Consider the following 20,267-nt stretch of genomic DNA (forward strand, 5'->3'; position numbering starts at 1 on the left):
ACCGTGGACACTTTGAATCTTCGCCTCCCGCCTGCCTCCTCCCCGCTGGCCGGCGCCCCTGGCCGGTGCGGGCCTCTCAGGCATGGCACTGACCAGCCGCCCCGGTGCTGACCTGGCTCCTGGGCTTTGCCCGCCTCCTGTGGCATCTTGCTTTCCCAGTCCTGGGGCTCCGTGGTGAGTCGGGGGGGCCCAGCCCTGACCCTGCTTGAAGAGTGTCGGGGGCAGCAGCCCCCGCCCTCACCCGCAAGCTGGAGGACCGCGAGGCTGTCGGCGGCTACGATGACATGAGCGGAGGCCGCTTTGACTTTGACGATGGCGGGGCCTACTGCGGGGGCTGGGAGGCGGGCAAGGCCCACGGGCATGGGCTGTGCACCGGCCCCAAGGGCCAGGGTGAGTACTCGGGCTCCTGGAACTTTGGCTTTGAAGTGGCGGGTGTCTACACCTGGCCCAGCGGCAACACCTTCGAGGGCTACTGGAGCCAGGGCAAGCGGCACGGGCTGGGCATAGAGACCAAGGGCCGCTGGCTCTACAAGGGCGAGTGGACGCACGGCTTCAAGGGGCGCTACGGCATCCGGCAGAGCAGCAGCAGCGGCGCCAAGTACGAGGGCACCTGGAACAATGGCCTGCAGGACGGCTACGGCACCGAGACCTACGCGGACGGAGGTGAGCCCTGCCTGGGTCTGCAGAGTGGGGTGGGGGGCGGGATGCTGAGGGCACTGGGAGGGTGGGTGGGATCGGGGGATAAGTTACTGGCTCTGGCCAGGCGCTGCTGCCTGCTCTCAGCATCCATCTGTTTGTCAGTAAATGTGAGAGGGTGGGCAGGAACGCTCAGTGCCCTGTACACACTCATTGAACACACATTCAACAAGACCTGGTGCCACTGCTGGTGTGTCAGGTAAACAGCTGGCGCGCAGACTCTACCTTGTGCTCTAGAATGGGGTCTAATTTCAGCCTTGCTGTGGCATTTATTTTCAAGCCCAGATCATGGAGTGTTCTGTTCATTCATCCAGCGTCTGTCTGCCCACCCACCCATGCCCTTACCCACCTAGGCACCCACCCACCCAATTGTTCAGTGCATATTTCTGCTACCTCCTACTTGCCAGGCATTGTAGAAGGGGTTAGACATAAAGGGAAATAAGGGGTAGCCCAGGACTTCAAATATAGGGGTGCAGACAATTATACCCAAGTTTACACTGAGCGGTGGTAGACGAGCAGTTAGAGGTAAGGAGGGCTGGAATAATCTAGAACAGGGGACTCTGGGCTGGTCTGGATGGGAAATTGTGTTTGTGAGCGTGGGGGTGGGAGAGGGAAGAATGTGTGAAAGGGATCCGTAGCTTGAGAGTACTCAGCGGGTTATGGATATGGAGAGAAGTTTCAGGGCAAAACCGCCCTGGGAAGTGGCAGAGCAGATGACAGCACTAGTCCACGGGGTGTATCATTTTTCTAGGTCTCAATCTCCTCGTCCCGAAAAGGCTGGCTCAGCTGAGGTCCAGAGAGCGCTTTAGAAAATCAGTATTTTCTCAAATGCAGGTAGTGGACAGGCAGCACCCACCAGCTAGAAATGCAAATCCAGGGCCTCACCTGGACCTTCCGAGTCCCCAGCTCTGAGAGTGGGCATGGAAATCAGTGCCGGCATGCTTGTTGGGCATTTTTTAATACATGTTAAAGTTTAGATGTTTTGCTTTAAATCCGGGGCTTGCAAACTATCGAGAGAGGGCCAACCCAGCCTGCCACCTATTCCTGTATGATCTGTGAGCTGAGAGTGGTTTTACGTTTTGAAATGTTTGAAAAAAATATAAAGAATACTATTTGCGACCTGACAATGGTGTGAAAGTCTCTACATAACATCCCTGACATTGCCTTGGCTTACGAAGCCCAACATATTTACTGTCTGACTCTTTCCAGAAAGTTTGTCAGCTTTGGCTTTAAATGGCCATTCAAGCTCCTTCCAGCTCAGGACAATCCCATGAAATCTCCATAAAGTGGAGGAGCTGACACAGTTAACTCAAAACTGAGGCTCATTGAAAACATAGATTTGACATCCGGAGGCATTTGTAGTATATTATAGTCGTCGCTGTTCTCTCCTCCTTATGAAGGGGACAGGACATGGGGAGTCAGGAGTGGGCTGGGGGGCGCAGGAAGGGGCATGTACCAGCCGAGCGTGAAGGCTGGCTCAGCTGAGGTCCAGAGAGCAACTCCTGTCTGGATTGCCGGCTGGTGGGCATTTGGGGGAGGCTGGCTCTCAAATGCGTCTGGATGGTAATGGGGTCATGTCCCTGCGGTTCTGTGGGCTCATGGCAGCCACATTGGCGGGAACTGGGCAGTGCTGAGGACAAATTCTGGCTGCACACTTCCTAATTCGCTGACCTTGAGCCATTTGCTGAACCTCTACAGTTCAGTGCAATTCAATCACCAGAGGTTTATGCCGGACACTGTGCTTAGCACTGCGATGAGCAGAGAGCCAGCCTCAGTTTCTCCAGCTATAACATGTAGCTGATCCTGGAATGCTTCCGAGGCGTCAGCTCCCGGTATACCAGGTCCGTGGTACATCTGTGCCAAGAGTTCCTTTCCTCCGTTCCCCACCCAACTAAGGGGGGAGTGTATGAGTGGGGGGGATTGGATGGGATTCACAGGCACACACCTTTCTGGGAAACTGGACTGATCCCCCAGTATATCTAAAGGGGGGAACCATTCATTCACGCAGCCAATATGACAGAGCACCTATTACATGTCAGCACATCCCACAAAGAGTTCCAAGGCCGGAGCAGTCAACAAGCAAAGTCCTCAGGGAGCTCTCTGTCCAGTGAGGAAGATAGAAATAAACCAAAAAACAAGCATATACGCTATCTCCAGAAGTTTCTAGTGTTACCAAAAAAAGAGCAGAGCAGGAAGAGAGGGATGTTTTGGATAGAGTGATCTGAAAAGCAGGATGGGGAGGACTAGCAAGGGGATAAAGAGGAATGTGACTGCAAAGACTGAGCGGCAGAGCTGGGCTTGTAGGTTTGAGGAACAGCAAGAAAGCCAGGGAGACTGGAACAGAATGAGCGAGGGGAACAGGCAGGGTTGACAGGGAATTATGGGCATGGGCCAGATCACACAGGATTTGTAGGACTGTGGGGTTTTCCCCAGGTGTGCCCAGGAACTTTGCAGGCCAGGTAAACAGAAGACCTGCACATCTGGTTTGTCAGAGCCCAGATTCTGCTCCCAAATGAGAAGGCCCCACATCCAGGGGCCCTAGAAACTTCACAGATCCTCTCTTCCAAGCCACTCAAGAGGTGCCACTCTCCAAAATTAGATGTGGCCACTGCTTCGGAAAATGTCTTTAATCAACCTGTCATCAGTTCCCTGAGGGTTCGTTAAGGACCTACCCTTTGCCCCCTCCTGGGTAGCACTGAGGGGAACGTGGGCAAATAAGAATGTGTGCTTAGGAAGAGTTGGGAGTTCGGCAGCCCTGAGTTTTTCCCCTGGCCCTTCTGTACTTTTTAATGTCTTGGAGTCCTAGTTTCTCGTCCTTAAAATGGATTTACATGAACCTCTACTAAGATATTTCATGGGATAAATGGGTAGGCAATAAATGGCTGTTGCTATTATCATTAACTATCATTAGTTCACTGGCTGAAGATTTATTGTGTGGTTATTATGAAGCCAATACCACATAGACTGTGCATTGTGGGGAGTGTGACATGAGCAGGCCCCTGCCTGTGACAGAACTTGCATTAGTGTGCTGCTGGGTGCTAGGCAGATGGGTACAGGGCCTTAAGGGAGCAGGAAGCCTGCAGCTAACCCCACTCTCGCATTCAGGCATTCAGGGAGGCTTCCTGGAATAAGTGGCAAACAGACCCTGGAGCAGGGAGTGAGCCAGGTGACGCATGGAGGTGAGAGCTGCGGGTGGAGAGAACAGAGTGCGCAGAAGCCGGAGGTCTGAGGCCTGCAGCTTCTGCCCAGGTTGGAGAACTCTTGGGCAAATGCCCCTTTTCCTACCCTCCCTCCCCGCTTTGGCTGCAAGGTAATTGCTGTGGAAAAAGGCCTCCCAAACTGGAGGTCTGGCAAAATCAATCTGGTAGCTTCTGATCTGCACCTTTTAAATGAAAGCATGGCATGGAATGGAGTCGAGAAGTATCAGCGTGTTTCACAGAGAATCGGATAAAGCTCTGTGTATACTTGTAAGTGGATACACGTGCCTGAATTAGTGGGGGTGGTGTAGAAGGCAGTTCTTACTGTCGGTCATGGTCAAAGTTTGAGGATCCCTGCTCTAAAGTGACTGGACCTGGCCTGCTCATGGAAGCCCCATCACGCCTGCCTCCCCAGACCTCTCCCTCCTCCACGCCTGTCATTGGGGCTGAAAGTCAAACTCTGTGGTTCTCTCGTGGCAGTGGAAGTGGTGAAGGCAAAGGCGCTCCATCCTCCCACACCCTAGTAAGTCTCTAGGCAGCCCCCTCTCCCTGCCACCCCCAGAGTCCTCATTCCTCCCCTAGCCATATATAGAAAAACTAAAAATAGCTGCTGACTTAAAGCTCCGAAGCCAGCACGCATCCACTCGAGCCCTCAAGTAGTCACTCTCTGGGTGGATGCTGGGTGGTCCCGACCCCAGAGACCCACAGATGCCAGCACTACGTGGGCATCAGTGACCTTTGCTCCTGGAGGTCAGTGACCTGGGGCCTGCGCCATGGCTCAGAAACCCAGGAACGCCCTGAAACTTCAGGCAACATGTGTGCATGAGTGCTCAGAGATTATCTGTGTTTTCTTTTTTTTTTTTTAAGATTTATTTATTTATGCATACAAGAACTGGGGTACACGCCAGAGGTGTGGGGGGTGAGAGGATTCACCAGAGACAGAGTGCGGAGCAGAACAAGCAGACTGACTGACATACACTGCTGAGCAGGGAGTGAGACAGGAGCAGAGGGGAGACAGGAAAGGTCTGCTGCGCCATGTGGGTAGCTCCCTGGCCGGGGATCGAACTCGTGCTGCAGTGGCTGCGGACAGCCTCATAGGTTGCATCTTAACCCCTTGCGCCACCAGGGAGGCCTATCTGTGTTTTCTAGAAAGAGAAAGGAATCTGCCGCTTGAATAAATTCGAGAACCATTTGTGTACTGGTGTAGTCCCTTCAAACTGTGCCGGGGCAAAAACCAGTCTTTTTTTCACGAAGCTAATATTAATAGTTAACATCACTGGAGCACTTACTATGTGCCACGAATTGTTCTTAGCATTCAATTTATGTTGCGTAATTTAAACCTTCGTGACAACCTCATGGTGTTGTTTTGACCCTACTTTACAGATGATGAAACTGAGACAGATACTTTAAGTCTTACTCATGGTCCTCTAGTGAGTAAAAGGCAGAGAAAGAATTTGCTTATAATAATTTAATTTTTCATAGAATAAATAAGTATTTTAGCAAATAACAAACAACCCTCAAAATAGTCAGCACTGGCTATGTAATTTGTGGGATACTGTGCAAAATGAATGTGGGGCCCCATCTTCAAAATCATTAAGAATTTAAGATGGGGGTAGCAGGATGTTAAACCAAATGCCAGGCCCTTTTAAACACCAGACCTGTGGGACTGCACACGTTGGGTGCCCATGAAGTTGAACTTGATGCAGCCATAATTGTTTTTCTCAATTACTGAATTTGGCCCAGGCTCTGCTATGGCCCCTGCATGTATCACTCGGCTTTTTAATATCTCTCATCTACTATATTAGTGGCTTTCACCTTTTTATGATTATAGCCCACTGCAAGATATGTATTTCCCTGGTGGCGCTGGTGGTTGAACATAGCACTATGAAGTTGTCAGCAGCCTCTGCAGCGCGCGTTCAATCCCGGCAGGCTTGGGAGGTACCCACATGGCACGGCAGACCTCCCCTGTCTTGCCTGCTGCTCCCCTCAGCAGTGTATTTCAGTCAGTCTGCCTGTTCCGTTCCCCCTCTGTCTCTGGTGAATCCTCTCACCCTCCTGCACATCTGGCCTGTACCCTGGTTCTTGTGTGCATGAATAAATAAATCTAAAAAAAAAAAGATATGTATTTCCCATTGTAACTCTGTACACACACTAACACACACATGTAAAACTGAAGTGAGCCATCATCAAACAGTAGTTCCCTTCCTAGATGTAGTACCTGCCAGTTTCTCTTTAATTCTGTCTTGTCCATAGAATCTTTCATTCTGTCCGGCTGGTACCTCGCCGAGAGAATTAAAGAAGGCCCTGATGGATGGAAAGCACTTAGAGCAGAGTTTGGGCCATGGTTGGTGCTTTTATAATCATAATGACATGCTGAAAAGGTGATGGTTGTATGTTTAACTATGATAACTAGGTCAACATCCAAGCTTCTTGCTGTGGATCCAGTTTTCTTCTTCCTGCTCAAGGAGGATGATTTAACCTCATTTTAGTTCTATTGACTCTGAATGTGGGAGTTAAATGAATTTGCCAGGCTAGCAGCCTGAGCTCTACCTGCTGTCACATTATCTGTACAAACACATTATCACATTCTGTAAATAGGTGTTTTCTTAAAACAATTTAACTTCCATGGTTATGTGTTTGCTCCCCAAATGAGTGCCTGTTCTATTGATCTGTATGGCTGTCTTTGTGCCTGTATCATGTTGCCTTGGTGACTGGGCCTTAAGAGTAAGTTGTTTTTTGTTTTTTTTTTTAATCAGAGAAAATCCTCCAACTTTGCTCTTCTTACTACAGCCGGTTTGGATTATTCTAGATCTTTTCTATATATATTATACAATCAGCTTATCTATTTTTATAAAAAAATCTACTGGAAATTTGATTGAAAAGGCATCAGATCTACCCATCAATTTGGAAAGAATGAATCTCTGAATGGCAGTGAAATTTATGGCGTATATTCTTATTTAGATCTTTAGTTTCACTTGGCAATGTTTTAGAATTTTCAGAATCTTGCACATCTTTTGTTGAATAATATTAGTAAGTATTTTATTTTTTACGATATTGTAAATGATGTTTTAAATTTCATTCTTCCAATTCTTCGTTGCTAGGTTATAGAAGTACCGTTTTTCTTGTATATTGACTTTGGATCTTTTTATCCTGCTAAAATAATTTCTTAGTTCTAGTTCTAGTGGGATTTGTTTGGTTTTGTTTTTCAGTTTTAAAAGAAATCCTTTAAATTTAAAATTTCTTAATTGGTATTAAATTAAGTGTACAAAAATGTAGAGGCCCTAGGAGAATCTGAGCAAGGTAGTCAGAATCTGAGTAAGAGGTCCTAGGAGAATCTATAACTCAAGCAAGACCGGAGGTACTTAGAAACTTGGGGCTTACAGTGGAGTCAGATCCCCGCTATGCCACTTAATGCTATGAATATGGGCATCCTTGAACCTCTCTCAGCTTCCACTTCCTTTAACCATTGGGAATGGCAAAAGTCTCCTTCGAAATATGGTTGAAACAGTGAAATGAGATAATTCATTAAAAGCACTTAGCATAATGCCTGGCATATAGAAAATGCAAAAACATGCTTTCCTTTCTATATTTCCTTCACATTCAAAGGGGGAACAAATTCCAGATGGTCTGAACCACAGCTGTCCTTGTTTGGGGGACAATATTTAACATAAAAATTAGCTTCGGGCTTTGAAGAAATTAATAAGTCAAGACTTTAATTCACTTAGTTCTGCTTTGAATCCTGCCAGTATAGACGGAACCCTGGCTGGGCAGGCTTCCACTTCAAATATAGAATCAGCATAATTTAACCTCATCTTAAAGATCTCACGTCTTTAACGTTCACAGCCAGGGCTCAGCGTGACAGCTGACTGAGCCACAGTCAGGGCAGCCTCTTGGCGTTTTCAGGGACCTCAGGGGAGCAGAGCAGACCCTCAGAAGACAGGGAAGTGCTTATGACTGGTCTTTCCTCTTTGCCACCTTTCTCTCTGTGTTGTATGTGTCCAATCGGCCAACTTTTGGCAGACATGCTCCTGTTTCTAAGCCAGACCCTGGGGATTCATCGAGCTTGCTTATTTCCAGGGCCAGCTAATTCCCTGTCCCCAGCAGCTGTTCCCTGGACCAGCCCTTGCTGCCACACCCTTGCAAGGAATGTCGAGTCTCATTTTCCGATAGCCCACATTGCGGGCAGGGCGTGGGGTCAGGGGGATAGGGTTGCAGGGAGGCCCCCCTCCTGCTCTGTTCTCTCCTGTCCCTTCTTAAGCTAGAGCCACAGAGTAGGGGGTGGTTAGGACTGGTTGCCCATGAAGCATCCTGGGCCTCTGCTGGCTCCTGCATAAGTGAGAATGGACTGATCCAGACCCGCCAGACAAAACCCATAGAGCCATCTGGGGCAATGGGAACTCCAAAACCCCCTCTTACCCCGCAGATGAGTAGCGCATCAGGATCCGTGGCATCCCGGCAGGTGCGGCTGACCACCATGGGGCAGTGTGGATGGGGCCGTGCCCAGGTCTGAGAGCTAAACACGGGCTGTAGAAATGCTCTGTTCTGCTTGTACCTGCCTTATCATTGTATTTGTTAATGAATTTGGAATCCTCAAGGATAACATCTAAACAAGTGATCACGTTCACATCAGTAATGGAGGACAACCTGGCAGCCGGCCCGGATGGGACTAAGGAGAAAGACACCTGTGTGGTCTTCCTGCCAGGAAGGTGTGGCTGGGGCACGACTGGATTCCTTGGCCTGCTGTATTGAGAAGACACTGTGGAAGAGGGTGCAGAGGGCGGAGCAAGGAGCCCAGCTAGTGAGTTTATGCAGCAATACAGGAGATGCACATCAGGGACTTGGACCAGTGTCTTGCAGAGGCCCAGGGATAAGGATCTGGGTTTAGTTTGCTCTTAGACTGATGAAGGGGACTGAGAGAAAGAAGCATCCAGGATAGTCCCAGTGCTTTGTCTGAGCCCCGGGAGGAGGCATTACCATGGACTGAGCAGGAGGAGTGTTTGAAGAGGGAAGGTCAGGCCTTGTTGCTGAGCATCCTGGGAGAGAGATGCCTGTTAGTCGCCCATGTGCGGGAGGATGCAAGCCGGCTGTGCCCAGACAGGGTGCTCTGAGCCACCAGCAGGAGCCTCCTTTTGAAGCCAGACCCGCTCCTCTGATCCCTTTTACCTCAAGGCCCTTGGGGTACCCAGCTGACCTAGGGCCTGGCAAAGGAGCTTGTACCCAGGCTACAGGCCCTGGAGCTGTCAGCGCCCAAGCCATGTTGCCTAGTTAATCCCCTGCTTCTGTGTGAGCTGTGGGGCGTCACTTGGGCAGCAGCCTCTGGAAGTGGGGGTGTGGAGTCCTGTAGGCTACAGGGCAGACACCAGCTGCAACCCTGGGAGCCGGTCACAAATGCTGCCGGCTCCTCCATTCTGGGTGGCCTAGGGGGTCCTGAGAGCTTTGATGGGTGGATGGGGTGGGAGCCGTGGGGAGGGACCTGAGTCCCACCTTGCAGATGAGCCAGAGAACTAGGCTGTGGGATGGTTTGGGGGAAAACAGGGCACAATCTAAAGGCTCACCCCACAGACATGAACTTGTGAGAATACGCCAAGAAGCACTGAAATCACTACAAAGACAGACCAACCCACCTGTGCTCAAGGCCACCTGTGCTCACCTGGGGCGTTTCAAGTTTCACATAGTCAACAAAGACTATTTGACAAGTATTTATTGAGTGCTGACTATGTGGTAGGCAATGTTCTCAGTGATGGGGGAAGTCGTAGAGTGGGGAACAGCAAACCTTAGAGTCTTTTATATGTAAAGACTGGTAAATGAGTAAAAAATATTCTGGAAGGATCACAATAGTTAATAGCAATTAACCCTGGGAATATGAACAGGGTTTTACATTTTGAATAATCGTTTTTTTTAATCTTATGCAATGAGCATATATGATTTTGTAATTTTTTTAAAAAGGGCCCTCAACACATAAACAACATTTATGTAAAACTTGATAAAAAGTCTTCTGGGTGCAAAAGGCATTTGGGAACTCTAGGTAGAGTCCTTTATTATCTAGGCTGAGGTCCCAAAGGATCTCTCTTTGTTCTTCCTCACCCTGGGGTATTTACTCTTCAAGGCAAAAAAGAATTAAAAGAGCAAGTGAGGCAGGAGATGTGTTTTCAGTCCCAGTTGATGCTGCCTAGCTGTGTGACCTTGGGCAGGTGCCTCTACCTCTCGGGCCTAAACCTTCACCTCTGAATAATAAGGGGGATAAACCACACTTACTCCAAAGGGTAAATTGATTTTCTCTCACATGCAACGCTAACTAAATGACTCTAACTGCCTGGAGACATGGTGAGAGGAAACTGAGAGGTCATATTACCATCCAGCATCACAATTGATTAGTAATGTCTGTTGTGGACCCAGAATGGGGCAGAGGTGGCCTGTGTGGCAGATTACTTGTTGCTTGGATGAGATGGTCTCCAAGGTCCATTCCAGCTGTGACCGTCTCAGGACTGAGATACCCAGACTTACCCCCAAGTTGAGCTTGTCTGAACGTGTTACATACTTGCAGATATTGGGAACATGTCAGTTCCTCTTAACAGTGGGGTGCTGGCACCAGCTCTTACCAGAAAGACCCTGATGCGACGAGAAACCACTGTCACATTTCCAGGAACTCTGTAAGCTGGCTGTCCAACTGTCAGTGGCATGACTAACCACAGTGGCAATATTGATATGACAGAAACTGGCTAATGCCACAAATCAGACTGCTCATTTGTTTTTCTTTTTTTTTTTTTTTTAAGATTTATTTATTTATTTATACAAGCAGTGGGTACAGTCAGAAGCGCAGGAGGATGAGAGAATTCACCAGAGCCAGAATGGAGAGCAGAGCAGGCAGACTGACGAGGTACACTGCTGAGGGGCGCAGCGGACGCGGCAGGAGAGGTCTGTCGCGCCATGTAGGACCCTCGCCAGCGGTTGGGGATTGAACCAGCGCTGCAGAGGCTGTGGGCAGCTTCACAGCCCAGCGGTCAACCACTGTGCCACCAGGGGAGGCTGTCATTTGTTTTTCCAGAGAGCCCTTTACTAGCAAACAGTGAACATTGTGCCAGTACAAAATGCCTTTCTTCTTACCCAGATTCAGGGTGACCAATCCTAATCCCTGTTTGCCTGGGAACTGTCCTGGTTTTAATACTGAGAGCCTTGCATGTCAGAAAAATCTCTCAGTTTCAGGTAAACTGGGGTGACTGGTCTCCCTGCAATCCTCTCCCACAAAGTGAAGGGAGTCAACATTTGCTGAGAGTAAGATCTCTGCCAGATAACCCACGTACTATTCACAGCAACCCTGCAAGCAAACTTGCTGTGTTCCTCAGCAGGCTCAGACTCAAAGAACTCGTCCAAAGTCATGGGCATGGTCATCTCTTTGACAGTGTCCCCTGAAATCCAGCCACTGCCCTGAGGGCTGGAGATGCTGTGTGAGAAAGGCAGTCTTGGTTCCTGCCCCCGGGACATGCATTCTAAACAGCAGAGACCAGCATCATACAGTTATTAATTATAACATGGTACTGGTAACTGGGAGGGACAGGTAACTTGGAGGGAAGGTGGAAGAGACCAGAGAACCTGGTCCAGTCTGGTAGTCAGGGAAGGCTTCCTTGAGGAAATGATGTTAGAGCTGCCTGGACCAGAGCCTGACCCCTGGATTCTCTGGTGCTCGCTTCCCTACCCGCCATGCTCCATCTTAACCCCTGTCTAAAATTTGAAATCTGATACCTCTGTGGTCCCACCCAAAGATCTTGTGCTAATATCTAATAACACATGAGAGGACTTGGTGAAGGAGTAGGGATGGGTATTAGACCAACAGACAAGATAAAGACAACTAGCTGCCCTGGAGGGCAGAAGTGGCAATGTCTCTGGCAATGAGGCTTTGGAGGAAGGAAGGAGTCCTGGGAAGTTTCCCAAAAGAGGTAGCTTTGCAGCTGGGTTTGGGAGGATTGGAGACCAGGCTGGGAAGGTGAGTAGGGACCAGGTCATGAAGACCTGTCCTGTTAGGTGAGGACATCCCAGTACAGGGGGCCTGTGAGTCCTGATTCCTTTCTCCCCATCTCTGTTCAGTCCCCAGGGACACTGATGTCCCAACCTCAGACATCTTCCTGGACACAGGCGGTGTCACTGGCCAGAGGGCGTGGCATCCCAGGGCCCATTCTGTATCTGGAGGCAGAATCCCCGGGGGCTGAATGTCTCTTCTCTTCTCTGGCTCACAGTGGACGCTGGACCTGCTCACTTTTTCTTGGGTTTCTGAAATTGTCCTGCTTTCTTCAGAAGTGAGCTCTGGGTGAGGACTTCTGAGCCTTTGACTCATAAGGGACATTCTCTGATTCTTAGAAACATAGAGTGAAAACCACTGTAGGATACTTGGCACCACCCCCTGCTATGCTTTGTGAGCATGAGCAAGTCATTTAAATTCTTCCTTTCAATTTTCTAACAGTAAAGTCAGAATGAAGTTTCCTGTTTTTGTTAGCATATATTTTTTTTTGTCATCAGGTGATAGAAAACCCTAACTACAAATAACGTAAATCAGCATTTTATATAGAAATATAACTAAACATTTTCTAGTAGCCACGTTAACAAAGTTAAAATAAACTTTAATAATATATTGTATTGAACCCACTACCCAAACTATTATCATTTCTACAAAAAGTCAATATTCAATTATTAGTGAGATATTTTACATTTTTATATTAATTCCTTGGAATTTGGTGCTCAATAACCACATCTACTGGCTACCATAGTCAGACATGATAAGGATATTTATGGTCTCACAGAAAGAAGAATCACAGAAAGTAGGGCAGTTTTAGGGTGCTTAGCAGCATCAACAAGGATTCATATTCCTATCACATTTTGCTCTGCCGTCCATAGCTCTCTCATGGTGCCAAGGTGGCTGCCAGGAGCCAGTTGTCATTCCACATAAGAACACTCAGCAGCAGAGGGTCTGCTTCTCTGCATGTTTCTCCTGATAAGCACTAAGAGACCTGTCTCGCCTCTCTTGCCCCACCCCTCCAGCAGATCTTCCTTAGGATAATTTCATCACCAGCTTGTATTGAAGCCAATCGCTGGCAAGGTAGAAAGACCTAGTAATCTGGCTTAACGTAATTGGGATTTACCCCTGGATTGGGGGCACTGGACCCTGGAACAGAATTGAGTTTCTATCAGCAAAGAAAAAGAGAGTTGCTGGTCAGAAACCAGCCTTAAGCTAGTTCCTACAGTGGGTTGTATGGGGCACTAGTCCCGACAGGCGCTCTGCAAAAAATTGGGCCTTCTGATTAAATTCCATCACCTCTTGGAGATTCACAGTATGCCTGTGAATCTGCAAGGGCTCTGTAGCTACAAAGGCAAATCCTATTTAAGAGTCTGATTAAGTTCCCCAGCCAAGAAACCTATTGTTTTATTTATTCTTTTCCGACTTTGTAACACATTTTTGGTGATCCTGACTTAATGGATTATTAGGGGGACCTTCCACGGGCTACATGCCCCCAGCTTGGCCTTTTGTGGTTGGAATGGAATGACTAGCACCAAATGTGTTGGGAAAATTCCTACAGAACAGGCAGAGGACAGAGCATCCGGTGACAAGGGCCACAGCCATCTTTTTCCTGACAAAGAATCAAAAGTGCAGGTTTCTCCTCATTAACCTCTTCCAAACCTTGGATCCACACCCTACAGGGAAGTCGCACAGAACTGTTGATGTGTGGTCACTGGCTTCCTTTCCTTGCCTGGTGATCCATCGGTGCCTTCCTTCTTGGGATGGACACTCTTGGTTAAAACAAATGCACTCGGCCTTGCAAGGAGTAGTAATTAAAGCCAGAGTGAGCTGATGCACATTTCATGCATCTGTATCACATATAATGTGTATAGGCAAAAATATTGCATTATAATTATGGAATGCAGCAAAGGCAATCCTATTACAATACATAACTGTGCTACACTGTACACCCTAAATATCCTCAATGCTCTATGTCAAATATATCCAGTTAAATCGGTCCAATTTCAATTTTAATGCTGCTCACCTGAAACTTATGTACTGTTACAACGCAATGTGACTTCAATAAAAAAGTAAAATTCACTGCACCCATATTCATTGTTTATTAAAGTCAGTGGGTTAGAAACTTATTGAAAAATGAAACAAAATATATTTTTAAAAGGAAAAAATAGCAAATATATTCAGACTGAAGCTGAAAACCACAGCTGAGAAGCTGTCTTTTGTCACCAACAGCAGTTGTAACTTGGTTGATTGAATAAGTCAGTAAAAGCAGAGAAAGAGTTTTTAAAACAATACTTACACCTTATAATGTTGTGGTGTTAGTCATGTGTGTGCAGTGTACAAACATTCAGTCTTTTTTTTTTAAGATTTATTTTATTTATACAAGAGCCAGGGTACAGTCCAGAGGTGTGGGAGGGTGAGAGGATTCACCAGAGACAGATCAGGGAACAGAACAGGCAGACTGATGAAATACACTGCTGAGGGGAGCAGTGGGTGAGACAGGAGAGGTCTGCTCGCCATGTGGGTTGCTTCACGGCCGGCGGGGTTCGAACCAGCGCTGCAGAGGCTGCGGACAGCTTCCAGTACTGCCCCATTCAGTCTTTCTTCTTCATTCATTGACCTTCTGATGACAAGACTTTTGTTGGATGGAGTTTCACACTATCTGTGTTCCATTCACATCAAGTATGTCTATGATTTCCTGTTTCTGTAAGTGAAATGAGAAGTTAAAAACACTTGAAAAGCAGTGTCCTTTTTAATAATATAATAATTTTTAATAATTTCATTCCCAACCTTTTATAGTTATTCCATTCTTGCCAAATTTGAGGTCAACCTTTTAGGGACTCTCTTAATGGAGATGCAAAAATGTTAGTTTTGATCTCAGAGAAATAAAACCTTCTTCTGTACAATTTTACTCCATGGGTTTCAGTGACAAGTATTATAAATCACATAATATGAATAACGAACAGGTCTGGGAACAGCCTTCATTATCCATCCCACACAGCCCAGCAGCCGGCAGGCCTGGGTGCCAAGGGCATCTGTTAGCAGGTTCTCCAAACAGTGCTGGCACCCCCGATCTTGGGATTCCAGCCTCCAGAATCGTGAGAAATAAGTGTCTGTTGTTTTAGCCCAGAAAACAAATGAGAACCAGAAACAAAAAACAAAGCAGATTTTCCAGAAGGAACAAAGCATGTGGGTTCATTGGAGGTCACCCCAGGTTGCCTATTAGAATCATCTGAAGTGCTTCAAAAAACTCCAGTGTCCACAGCGACTGAGTCATGGACTCTGGAATAAGGACGGACATGCACATGTGGCCTCCAGAACGGTCCTGTGCTGTGTGTTTGGGGAACGTGGCACAGGTTGTCTCTGGGGAACAGAGCCACCATTTTCCTCCTCCAGAGGATGGAAACTCTGAGGCCTTTCCCCGGGGCAGATGAACCTGGGCATTCCCGACACATGCACACCTGTTCTCTTACAAGCAAGTCACCTGAGGCTGAAAACTGGTCTCTTTCTCTCCCTGAGTCCTCTCTGTCCTCCTGGTTCCGTCTTCCCAGTGAGTCCTTTTCTGGGTCAGCTTTACTGTGCAGACGCTGCCTGTCAAAAAGTTTGTCTTTATTGAGCACTTACTATGTGCTAACTGTCCCACGTATAGTTCACTTAATCTTTGGTCACACAACCCTCTCTACTCACTCTACCCAAGACCTGGACTGTTGTCTTTCTGAATGGCTGCCGTGTCTGCTCAACATTTGTGTTTGTGATTGTTGATTTATTTTATTCCCCCATGGCAATATGCTCCAAGCTCCTTGAGGGCGCTCGCACCTAGCACCAAGAATGCAGGGCCATAAAAATCCCTGTTGAAGTCAAAGGGATGAATGAACAATTGTACAAAGTGGGGATCACTACCTCCATTGTACAGGAGGACAAGCTGAAGCTCAGTGGGCTTATCATCTATGCATGTTTAGGGCTATTCAGCGTGAGTTAATGATAAAGCCCAGACCATTCTGTACTAAACTGGCAGGGGAACTGTAGGGGCAAAGGGATACTCAGGTTTTACTAAATTTAGGAAACTATTGAAGGGGGTCAGACCTGTATTTGGGTACAGTTTTCACCCAGCTTTAATTTAATTTAATTTAATTTAATTTTTTAAAAGATTTATTTATTTATGCATACAAGAGCTGGGGTACAGGCCAGAGATGTGGGGGGTGAGAGGATTCACCAGAGACAGAGTGGGGAGCAGAACAGGCAGACAGACTGAAATACACTGCTGAGGGGAGCAGCGGGCAAGACTGGAGAGGTCTGCTGCACCATGTGGGTTTTTCTCTGGCCAGCCAGGGATCTAACTCATGCTGCAGAGGCTGCGGATTGCTTCATAGTGTGGTGCTTAACCCCTTGCACCACCAGGGAGGCCCTTCACCCACCTTTTACAAGTACCCCAATAACTCCCAGCATTCAAGTTGCTGAATCTAGCCCTGAACACGCTTGGTATCCACTGCCATTCAGTGCTGAGCCCTCCCAGGTACTGAGTCAGGAGGGAGGAAAGAAGACGTGGTCCCTGCTCCTGGGAGAAGGGAAGGGGTGATTCGGGAGAAGACCCAGATTCATCAGATGTTTACTTCTCTGGGTCTGGGGACTGGCTGGATGCTGGGACCATCGCAGAGACAGCTAATAAGCCAGTAATAAGCTAGGCATGGCCTCCTCCCTCTTGGAAGGCAAAATCTGGTCCAAAAGGCTGACGGTGAACAAATGATTACCACCACTATTTGACTGTCATTGGGAAAAGCGTAAGAAGTTCGGGGTAACAGGACGTCATGTGGCATTACTCAGGGAATGGGGTTCAGGAAATCTCCCAGGATGAAGTCACATTGAAGCTGAAGCTTGAAATAGCAGTCAGAGTTAGCTAGGGGAGGAAGAAGGACAGGGGCGGGCCAAGACACAGGGAGAGCAAATGCAAAGGTCCTGAGGTCGGAAGGCAAGATGAGTGGAGAGTCAGTTCAAGAGGAGTGTGGACTGTGGGCAGGGGCAACGCCTGCAGAGCCCGACAGGCAGCTCCCAAGACTCTTGGTCCTATCCTGAGGGTGTTGGGAAGCCCTGCAGGATTTATAAAGCCAAATGAGGGGTTCTGCCCCGAGGGCAGCAGAGGAGGCTCTGGCACAGATGTTGTGGGCTGAGCCACCCTGCTCTCCCTCTTGCTGTGCTCTTCCTGTCCCCAGGGAGACCTGCCCTATCTTAGAGAGAGTCAGGCTGGGGCTGGCCCCAGCACTTGGCTTTTCCCCTTCCCAGGCCCCATCCCTCCCAACCTCCCCTGGGTGTCTGTGCCTCTTGCCACTCGCTTCTAAGTTTCCTAATATAGCCTGGCCGCTTCCTCCCCACTTGGTGGCCAAGAGCTGCTCTCCTGTTGCAGTCTCAGTTTTTCTGGGGCTTAAAGGGGCCATGTCAGCCCATCTCACGCCAAATTTAAGCTAAAGGTAGACTGGCTGATTTAATTTCACCAGATTGTCCAACCCAAAGATGAGATGTTTTCTTGCCTTCCTCCAGTTTACCGCCTTCTCTGTGCTAGTTCCCTTTCTCCTTTCATACTTTTTCTTTTGACACAAGGGGAAGGAGCAAAGCTAGACCCGGCTATGAACCTGGGCGCTGGTGTAGGTACTAGGCATGTCTTCCTGGGTGGATCTTATAGGAACCGCTCCATACCTCTCCAGTCGTGCATAGAGTTGTTTTCAGATGGATCAAGTTGGAAGAAGAGAATGAAGGGATAGAAGATGCACGGTATTTGTTTATTCATCCAGGTCTCTGTTAGGTACCTATTTGGTACGGGGAAGGGTCCATCAGTGAAGCAAAAGATGGGAATCCCCACCTTTATGGAGCTTATATTCTAGACAGGGAGATGTTAATAAGAGAAAAAGCAGCCTATATGTTACAGTAAGGATGCTTTGAGTAAAAATGAAGCAAAGAAGGGCGGTAAACCCTCGTGTAGGCAGCCAGGATGGAGAAATAGGGGTTCAGGGCATCAGATTGATTTAATTTGAATCCTGCTTCCTTGGTCAAGTCACCTAACTTCTCAGACCACCAACTCCCTGTCCTGTGAGTGGCCGTCATCACGGGATCTGCCTCCCAGGGCTGCTGAGAGGTTAAGTGAGCCCTTGCACAGTATGATCCTCCACAGAGGCCCTTCGTGCAGGAGGGCTGGGGTGGGCCAGGGGCAGGACCCTGAGCTGGAGGAGACTCTGCAGGGAGCGGCCAGATAGTGCGGAGCCCGGTGGGTGCTCTGTGCCTCACCTCCAAGGTCACAGTGCGCCAATTCCTGAAGCTCCGTGTCTCAGAGGTCGGTGGGATCTTAGAGAGCTTCCTATTCAGCACCGGAAGGCAGAACATGAGCAGACCAGGCAACTGAGGTCTTTAGAAGGGAAGAGCGTTGTCCAAGGTCATGCACTGAGGTGGAGTTTCTGAACAGGTTCAGCCAATCAAGCAAGCATTTATGGCGCACCTCCAAGTGCCAGACATTGTCCCGGGGATGCATCAGAGAACAGAACAAGAAAGATCCCTGTACCCACACATCTTCCATTTTAGAGGGGGGCACTTTGTAAGTTAATGAATAGATCACATGGAATGTTAGAAGGGAGTAGATGCTATAGAAAAAATGTCAAAGTGGATCAGATATGCTTGGCCACTTGCGGGTGGGAGGTACAGGCAGACTGGAATTTTAAACAGGTGGTCAGGGTCTCAGTGCGCCAAGATTTGACAGCTCTCTGGAGGGGAAGGGGTTCAGGCGGAAGGAACCACCCGTGCAAAGGCTGACTGGGCTGAGCTTAGGAGCCCCTCCCCGGCTGGCTGTTTATCACCTTCCTGGGCACTGTTGGGAAGAATACTGTTAGGGTTTTTTGGTTAATCCCTGGAAAGTATCAGCTTGTATTTAAAACAACTCAAATATCCACCCTTGACTCAGAGATCATGCTGTAAGAGGCACTGGTCCATGTGGTGCAGGCACAGAAGCGTAGGGTGAGTGGCTATCGGTGGTGCTGCTGGGGAGAGAGAGACCAGGAAGGTGGCGCAGGGGTGTGGGTGAGGAAGATGATGAGCTGGTGGGAAGATGAGGGCTATGTGACATCCAGGGGGCCTCCATCTCCAAGCTGACATGTGGAAACTCAGAAGGGTAGGGAAGGGGTTGAGGATATATTTGGGGGTGGACACAGATGACAGTTAACAAAGTGCCAGATAATGCTGTCACTCAGGGGGGAAGGGGAGGGCACCCCAGGAGCCTAGCACATCAAGAAGCATGGGAGAGGGAAGGTGATTTGTCAGCATGTTTCACCTTTTTCTTATAACTCAGGGGCCCTCATATACTAGCACAACTTTGTAGAGCCGCAATATCACACATGCATCTTTTCTTTCAGTTTTTCATTTATTCAAACAACCTTATGAAGGGGTAATTATTAGCTGTTTGACACCTGAGGAAGCTGAGGCACAGAGGGGCTAAGTCACTTGCCTGAGGTTGCACAGCCAGAAGGGGCAGGGGCAGGATTTGGATCCAGCAGCCTAGCTCAGGACTCTGCGCTTCTAGTCACCAATCTTTGCTGTTCCTCATTCACACAGTCCACACAGATTTACACAGAAGCTCACAGGCTCACACTCACTGACACGCAAGGCCTCTGTTGCTGACACTCAGTTCCACTAACACCCATAACCTTGCACGTTCACTCAGCTGAGGGCCTCCTATGATCTGTGCTTTAGCTCTCAGATGACCCCTCATACTCAGAGCCTCACCCATACCCACCTTGCACCTTCATGGGACCCTGGACTCTCACCCACCGTGTACACACTGCTCGCACACTCATGAGCCCATCCACAGTAGCCCCTCTTATCTGTGGCTTTGCTTTCCACAGTTGCAGTTACTTTCAGTTCAAAAATATCTCGAACAAGAAAATATTTCGAGAGACAACGTTCACAGGTTTATTCCAGTGTATTGTGATAATGATTCTATTTCATGATTACTTGTAAACCTCTGGCTGTACTTACTTTATAAATTAAGTAGTTTGTCAATTAAACTTTATCATAGGTATGTCGGTCCAGTGTAAGCAGGGTTTGGGATGATCTGTGGTTTCAGACATCCACTGGGGGTCTTGGAGCTTATCCCCCGCAGATGAGCCACCACTGTCGTCACAAGATACTGACATGCAGGCCCGTAGAAATCTTCAGTACGCACAGTCTTACACCAGTACACACTGTCCCATCTCTCCAAGACAGACAACTATGCACACTCACCACCTCATCCACTCATGCCCTTGGACACCACATGACCTTGAACACTCGGGCAGGGGTAGCTGCGCACACACACTGAACCTGACGTGCTAGAGAGCCTGGCCTGCACACCGGCT

General features: G+C 48.3%; 1 protein-coding gene across 1 annotated transcript in view; it reads left to right on the forward strand.

Annotated features, from left to right (window-relative positions):
• Nucleotides 1–284: 284 nt before the first annotated feature.
• Nucleotides 285–20,267, forward strand: part of JPH2 (junctophilin 2) — a gene marked incomplete at both ends in the record, with an annotated part of 48,947 nt that continues 28,964 nt past the window's right edge. Inside the window, one exon of the mRNA XM_084247648.1 lies at nucleotides 285–663. Coding sequence (XP_084103774.1) covers nucleotides 285–663 — 379 coding nt within the window. The remainder of the gene's footprint in view (nucleotides 664–20,267) is intronic.

The sequence above is a fragment of the Talpa europaea genome (genome assembly GCF_964194135.1).
Source record: "Talpa europaea genome assembly, chromosome: 11".
Taxonomy (NCBI): domain Eukaryota; kingdom Metazoa; phylum Chordata; class Mammalia; order Eulipotyphla; family Talpidae; genus Talpa; species Talpa europaea.